This window comes from Papaver somniferum, chromosome 3 (assembly GCF_003573695.1).
Source record: "Papaver somniferum cultivar HN1 chromosome 3, ASM357369v1, whole genome shotgun sequence".
Lineage (NCBI taxonomy): Eukaryota > Viridiplantae > Streptophyta > Magnoliopsida > Ranunculales > Papaveraceae > Papaver > Papaver somniferum.
The window spans coordinates 117079316-117087411 of NC_039360.1; the positions used below are offsets into that span (position 1 = coordinate 117079316).

The window sequence follows — 8096 nt, forward strand, 5'->3', positions numbered from 1 at the left end:
ATCTATTCTCTTATGTATGTCTCGAACTCTCATCCAAGATGAAGATATGGTCTCATTTCTAGTGTCAAAATTTGCAAGAATGCCCCTCCATCAACCATCTCCTCTTTCTTGATGACTGCATGGTGTTCTGCAAAGATAACAAAATTTATGGTAAGGATCTAATGGATATCCTCCAGATATTTAGAAATACTTCAGGTCAACTAATCAACTTCAGCAAATTTGGTGTCTTTTTCATCAGCAACGCTGATTCCAATTTGAGCTCCACCATTAGCAACAATATGGGAGTCCAAATTCTGCAGCTGAATGATAAGTATATTGGTTCTCCTCTCTTCACTCATAGAAGAAAAATCAATTCTTTCAAACCTGGAGTGGATAAACTTAAGCTCAGGCTGATTAGTTGGAAGAATGGTCCCCTCAACCTTACTGGAAAACAATTCCTCATTAATTCTGTCGCATCCACTACCACCATTTATCATATAAACTGTTTCAAGCTCCCTAAACAAACATGCTCGGATCTAAACAAGCTCCAAAGAGACTTTTTCTGAGGTGAAAGCTTAGACAATCCAAATGACTACTACCCAAAAGCCTGGACTCATGTGTGTAAACCTAAAGATTTGGGAGGTCTGGGTTTCATGAATATGAAAGATTTTAACAGTGCTATGATCACTAAGATTAGTTGGAGGATGAAAAAAAGACAAAGACTCCCTATGGTATGAACTCATGGATGCAAAATACCTTATTGGTAGAAATGTTCTCAATGTGGATACTAAGCCTAAGAATGGAGATTCTTGATTTGGAAAGGCATTCTGGAAGGCATCAAAAACATTCAACGTCATAGCTCTTGGAAAATTGGGAATGGAAATAACATAAATATATATTTGGAAGGATATTTAGATCCCTACTATACATATTCAAATCCCTAAACCTACTAACTGCCCATTAGACCTCCTCATGGTAGAACAACTACTTCTGCATAATGGTGACTGGAATTCTCCTTTCATCAATAATTGGTTCCATCCTATCGCTTCCAAGGCTATTCTAGATATTATCACTCACCCTGGTGAAGATGATCAAATCCAGTAGAATCTTACTGATTCTGGAGGTTTCACAGGCAAATCCTTGTACAAAGCTAAGATGGATACCCTCTACAGAAATTTTGTTCAGACAGGAAAGCTTTGTGGAACATGGACATTGCTCCAGTCATCCAAATATTTTTATGGAATTGTGCCCATGGAATCCTTCCCACAAATGCAAAAACTGTCAGTATTCTGAATCACACTGACCCCACCTGCAAGCTATGCAATTGTGGGGAGGAAACTATGACACACATGTTTCTAAACTTCCCTGCTGCAACCTATGTTTGTCACCTTCTTCTTGGACCATTCCATGAAAAGTTTGATCACGCCACAAACTTCCTAGATTGGTTTAACTCTTGGTTCTCTTCTGGAAACAACCAAACTAGTAGAACCATTTATGCCACTGCTTGCTGGTATATCTGGAAAGCTAGATGCGATTTTATCTTTAACCTGCACCAAGCTAAATGCAAATCGTACCACCGTTAGTATTAAACAACACCTATGTAACTATAACATGGTTCATCATTTGCAGGACCATATTCTTAACTCTCTTCTCTAGGACTATGAGAACAAGACTGATGCTGATGATATTAGCACCTACTCTCTTGATACTGATCAAAGAGAAGATTTTGGAATAATCATCCAAATATGCATATTACAGGATCCACTTGTTTATTACACTGCTCTTACAACTATGGATTTTGCAAGACACCCAATTGGGACTAAAGGATACCTAGAGCACAATGGAGAATGGGGAGCAACAGGAGGAGAAAATTTAACTTTCGATTGGATCAAAGGCCTACAACACGCAAATGTTGAAATTCATGCTGAATCCATGGAAGTTCTGGTCTGTTTTACAATGCTCTACCACAATGCAGTCGCAGGAAGATATTATCTTAGTTTCCATGAACGAAGTAGAAGAGAGGTTAATGAAGAAACCGATAGTAAAATCAATGTTAAGTCTTTTGTTCTAGTAGGCCTCAAGGTTATTCATAAATTACAAAACTTAAATTCCTTTAATTTGGCCATGGGCCATCGCATGTATGAATACTAATCCTGAGAGAAGTGGTACTTCACTTACCACTTACTCTAGTTTGTATTCCTCTTAGGCTCTTGTGGCCTACATTTCTCTCTTGTGGTATTTATTCGATTTCCACTTCTCTATACTCCCTCCGTCCCTAATTAGATGACCTATACCATAAATAAGTTGAGTGATAGATTAGTATTATTATAAGAAATATGTAAAATTTAATAGTCACATTTATATTCATTAGATAGGTGTTTTAAAATGCTTTCCGATGATACAAAGTTTACGAAAATCCGTTGTATAGTTTGAGAGATAAATCATTTCTAAATTTACTAGTAAATTTTAACTAGGTCATCTAATTAGGGACTGAGGTAGTATATCTTACTAATATAAAGAAAAGAGGTATTTTGATTGGTCACAAAATGACAAAATAGACAACCTTATATATTCACATAAACAACCTTATATACACATATTCACATAAATGTCATTGTTATAAAAATGCATCAATTTTTTAAAAAACTTGATATCTTTAGAAATACACATCGGATTTTTGTAAAATTAACATATTTGGAAAGCTCTTTGAAATACCTACGTAATGAGTACAAATAAGAATATTAAATTTTATTTTACGAAAAAAATATCATTGTTATCAAATTTGATATTATTAAAAGAGCAAAATTCAAGCATGTGCATCGCACATGTGGCATCACTAGTATAAAAAAAGAAAAGCCAGGAAAAGACACTGAGGCCATTTAAAAAAGAGGAGAATGTAATCAGATAATGGTGAAAACATATCAGCATTATGACATGAAGAGATAGGAAAGAGAAGTTGTAATTGTCACGGTATCTTTGAGACAACAGCTAGGCTATTCACTCATCACGCCCCTTGTATGATAGTCACCGCAGTGCTGACTTCCAAGGCCAGAAAAGCCAAGAGTTAGCAAATTTCAGTGGTTCACAAATGGGCTCATGCATCTACTGTGATGCCACCACTCAGTGTTGGGCATGAAAATGATTCAATTTTATTTTGTGTATAGTCTCATTGGCGCCATGGACGACACAATTTGTTTGTGGTGAAGTCGACATGTGTTTAATTTTCCGGTTACTGTTTTGTCGGTCAGCAGCAATCAATATCTGAATTTAGCTTCGGCTTATAAGGCTGCCGCAGCCCGCAGATGGCCCACACTGTCAGTCGCTCAACTCCTGTATGATTGTTGTCCCATGTGGAAGATTAATCATAAATACATTGCTTTATTGGATTTGCAAGCAACACCATTTCTTTGCTTTTGGTTAAGAGGGAAAAATGGCAGAAGTTATTAGTGTTCAAAATGAGAACAAGTTGGAAGGAAAAGTAATTATAATCACCGCTGGAGCCAGCGGTATTGGAGAGGCAACGGCGAGGTTATTCGGCCATCATAACCCGAGGATGATTGTGATTTCAGACATCCAAGATAAATTAGGCCAGGATGTAGTCACTTCCGTAGGTCCACAAATGTGTTCCTACATCCACTGTGATGTCACCGGTGAATTACAAGTCAAATCAACGGTTGATTCCACAGTGAAGCGCTACGGAGGACTCGATATCATGTTTAGCAATGCTGGGATCGTGAACTTCAATCAGCAAACAATCCTTGATCTAGACTTGTCTGCTTATGATCGTCTCATGGCTATCAATGCTCGTGGGATGCTTGCTTGTGTGAAGCACGCTGCGAGGGCCATGGTTGACGGTGGGTCAAAAGGTAGCATAGTGTGCACTGCTAGCATTGCAGCAAGCTTACCGCTAGGCGGATATGTGGATTACGGGATGTCTAAGCATGCAGTATTGGGGTTGATGAGATCAGCTAGTGTACAGCTCGGCAAGTACGGCGTCAGTGTGAATTGTGTATCACCATCAGCTCTTGGAACTCCAATGACGTGCCAAGCCTATGGAACTGATGTAGAGGGCGTCGAGAAGAGGTTTCTGAGTTCATGTGCTTTAGGAGGCGACGGGTTAGCTTTGAAGGCAATTGCTAATGCAGTGTTGTTCTTGGCTTCAGATGATTCTGCCTTCATTACTGGCCATGATCTGGTTGTTGATGGTGGCTACATACCATCTTCGTTAACCCACTAGTCTAATTATAATCTGAGCTGCAATCATCTCTGTATGACCCAATTCTGTACTATCAGAATACTTATCTTATCCTATCAATAAATGAGCTTTGAATAGTATGTACACTGATGTAGATGTTTGTGGTTATGCTTGTCTCTTTGTTTCCTGCCGATTTACAAGCATTTGGGATTCGTGGATATTGCTACAGCCTTAGTAAAATTATCAACTTAGAATTACAGTCAGTTGCGATACAGTTCTAAACACGAGAGTGCGCAGCAAGCACCCCACGCCTAAAAAGTTCTTATCCGTACAGTGGACATGAAAACCGCTGTCAAAAAGCATTTTTAGAAAATTCATAAGCTTTAATGAGGAAATAGGTGTTGCATGTGATGGAGTTCATTTCAGTTGAATCAGTTCTATTCCAACTCCAACAATAATGGATCATGCATCTACAGTTCAAGAAATTACTATTGTCAAGGATAAAAACAGAAAAAGGATTGCCACTACTCTTTTGGGCACTTAAAATGCAAACTTCAAAATACTTCAATCAAATCTCAACACAATTTTACAATGAGATAGGATGAAAACTAGCAAATATTCATCCACAACTACCTTGACTTGACTCACACAACCACCAGTACACCCCACTCGTCAATGTCAATGTCAATGTCAATGGTATGATAAAGATGGTCATGAGAGAGTGAAACTTCATTTTCAATCGGCTACCCATACAAGCTCATTTTTTATGTCTTCCAAATGAAGTCCTTTTAATGCATAAATAAACAATAGTACAATATTTCCTTGATTAATACAGTTTTAAGATATCTCAAATAAATAACTTCAAACAAGATAATACATGTAAATGAAAATAAAGTAGAACTTAAAATACAAACCAGTCACTAGGTTTTTACTCACAATTTTGGGAGGGGAAATGGGGGCGGAAAATGATTTTAAGGATGGGAAGTGTAAGGTGGATTAGGATGCCATTTACCATACTTAGGGTGGTGGAAGAATTTCTTTGCGATTTTGGGCATATGCAAGAATTTCTTTGGGATTTTGGGATGTAAGAACTTTGGTGGGATTGAGGGTAATTTGTGGATAGGATGGAGGTACTTTGGGGGAATCTTTGGGAATGGAGGTAGTTTAGGGAATGGAGGACATGGTGGCTTGTTAAAGATTGGATGAGGAGCAGGCAAGTATGGTACAGCTGGAGTGGTAGTAGGAGTTGGAGTGTACACTGGTGGAGGTTCAACAGTAGGCGTAGGGATGACAGGGACAGGCACAGGCATAGGGGGAGGTTGAGGCTTTGGTGTATATACTGGGACTGGTGTAGGCTTTGGTGATGGAGTCTTAACCTTTGGTTCAGACTTTGGAGGGCAAGGCTTTTTCTTAGGCTTGTGTTCTGGTTCAGGTACAGGTGGAGGCTTGTATACTGGGGTAACTGGTGCTGGTACAGATGGAGTTTTTGGTTCAGACTTTGGAGGGCAAGGCTTCTTCTTAGGCTTGTGTTCTGGCACAGTTGGAGGCTTGTATACCGGGGCAACCGGTGCTGGTACGGATGGAGTTTTTGGTTCCGACTTTGGAGGGCAAGGCTTGGGTTTAGGTTTGTATACTGGGACTACTGGTGTTGGTGCTGGTACAGGTGGTTTGTATACTGGTGTTGGTGCTGGTACAGGTGGTTTGTATGCTGGTGTTGGTGCCGGTACTGGTGGTTTGTATACTGGGACTACTGGTGTTGGTGCTGGTACTGGTGGTTTGTATACCGGGACTACTGGTGTTGGTACTGGCACTGGTGGAGCCTTTTCATACACAGGAGGATGAAGAGGGGGAATTTCCTTTGGTGGGTGTGGAGGGAAGTAACTGGTCAATGGAGGAAAGTGAGGCAATTTGTACTTTGGTAACAAGGGTTTCTTCTTGAACCATGGATGATCTTTCTTGAACCATGGGTGAGGAGGAAGCGTTGGTAGTGGTGGGTATTTATATTGAGGCCAGAAGAAAGCTGATTGGCATGTAATAGGTGAGATAGCTATTTTCCCAGTGGTACTAAATGTGTGTTTTCCTTGTTGAACATCATTGGATTGGAGGGTAAGTTTTGCAGCTTCTATGCCATGCTGTGTATAGCAAAGTGCATTTGATGCACTGTGAAGTTGTGCAAAGCATTCTTCCTTCAACTCTGATGAACCTTCTTTCAAGATCTCACTTGGAAGTATCACCTTGAAGTTTCCTTGCTCATCAAGCTTACCTTCTCCTCTTGTTTGTAGGTCTCCTTTCTTTGAAACCTTGCAGTCAATCGTTACTCTTAGTCCTGCAGAAGCATTCACAATGAAATCAGGTTAGCCAAAATTTATACAAGCATTCAGCATTCAGTATAAGCATTAAGTAAAAAAACATAATGCAGCATTTTTGTACTATACAAGTAAATTTCGTCAGTACCTGAGAGTGCATGAGTACTTAAGAGATTAGACTGAGTGCAGTCAGAACATGTCGCAACACCGACAACCTGAACAGACTTACGACCAACATCCGCACAGTAACAGAACGATGTTAAGTATTGAATAACTAGCAATGTCACACAAAACCCAAAAAGGGACCTAGTCGTCAGAATGGGAAGAGCTCCCATTTCGAGAATCTCGACTTTTCTCAAACTATAGCTAATGCTATTTTTGATGAAGAAGGAATGAATTGTTAATCTGCTCCTCACCCAATGCAGTGTTATATATAAATATGATCATAGGCTAGTTAATGCTGCGATTTACTCACCGACCGAACCTATAAAGATCTTCACATGTCATGAGGTCCCATTGAGATTACTCCTTGAGTGTGTGTTGTGATGAGAGTGAGATAGCATTGCTTCTACTGCTCAACTGCTTCTCATTGAATGAGTCCCAACTACTACTACTACTTTTTCCATTTTGTTTGCCTTCTTCTTTTTGGTTAATTTACCAGCTAATATTTCTCATAAACATAAATGATGGGTTGTATAATTCAATAACTAGGTGTCAATTCATTTACAAACAGCCTCCGTGTATCAGTTAAGGCTTAAGCAGTCGGTTGTGATCATTAGACAAATTAATGCTACTCCGTATTAATTAAGAAAGTCTACAATTGAAAATAACTCTACATATTGTATTAGCAGATGCCAACATCTATTCCCTTAATGGTTCTATATCCCTCTCATCATGCATAACTAAAACAATGCACAGAGGAAATAAAAGATCCCATTTGAGGATGAATGAATTGATCAGTGAAAGTCAGTCAAAGTAAACTGATCGTTGGGTAAGGGAAGGCAGAATGCCGCGCACATGCATGTATCTGAATTCCTTGCGTAGAAGATTTTTGAAATGGTACAAATATGATTGCTTGATAAAGAGATTTGCTGCAGCAATTGCACTATGTACTTACACCCCCCCATCACATTAAACTCATTGTGGTGAATTTCTTTTTGTCTTATAAGGGGGTAAGCAAAGAGGAGTTAGGTTGAAAGGATTTGCTAAGTAAACCAAAAACCTCAAAACAATTATAGAAAAAGGATGTATGAAATCACAGATGAGATATTGAGATGGCAGCGCACATCTATCCGTTTCTCTCTCCTATTCTTGTACCCCAACATTTAGGGCTTTCACAGTTACCGACAGACTGTCAGCATTCAATTCTTCTAGGCTACTTCTTCAATTACAGTAGTTCCCTGGCATTAGATAAAGCCAGTATTAACTGTGTTGTTGAGGAATGAATGGGTTTCTGGGTGTAGGTGCATGGCTGCTAGTGTTTCCATTTTATGTTATTTGTCGCCATTAGCAGCATCTATTGCCATAAAACCGAGAAAACAATGTCCAACAATGTCAGATAAGAATTGTCTATGAACAAATATTCCTTCTTTTAATTTAGCTACTCCTTGTAAGAG

The 8096-nt window shown here is 39.1% G+C and overlaps 2 protein-coding genes across 2 annotated transcripts; one reads left to right on the forward strand and one right to left on the reverse strand.

The window, feature by feature from the left end:
- Nucleotides 1–3361: 3361 nt before the first annotated feature.
- Nucleotides 3362–4318, forward strand: LOC113357127 ((-)-isopiperitenol/(-)-carveol dehydrogenase, mitochondrial-like). The gene has a single exon (XM_026600417.1). It carries the CDS (start codon nucleotides 3410–3412, stop codon nucleotides 4214–4216), a length of 807 nt encoding a protein of 268 aa, XP_026456202.1. The 5' UTR covers nucleotides 3362–3409; the 3' UTR covers nucleotides 4217–4318.
- Nucleotides 4319–4888: 570 nt separating this feature from the next.
- Nucleotides 4889–6944, reverse strand: LOC113357128 (repetitive proline-rich cell wall protein 2-like). Its single transcript, XM_026600418.1, has 2 exons — nucleotides 6629–6944; nucleotides 4889–6500 (listed from the first exon to the last, which is right to left on the reverse strand). Exons 1-2 carry the CDS (start codon nucleotides 6813–6815, stop codon nucleotides 5146–5148), a joined length of 1542 nt encoding a protein of 513 aa, XP_026456203.1. The 5' UTR covers nucleotides 6816–6944; the 3' UTR covers nucleotides 4889–5145.
- Nucleotides 6945–8096: the final 1152 nt, after the last annotated feature.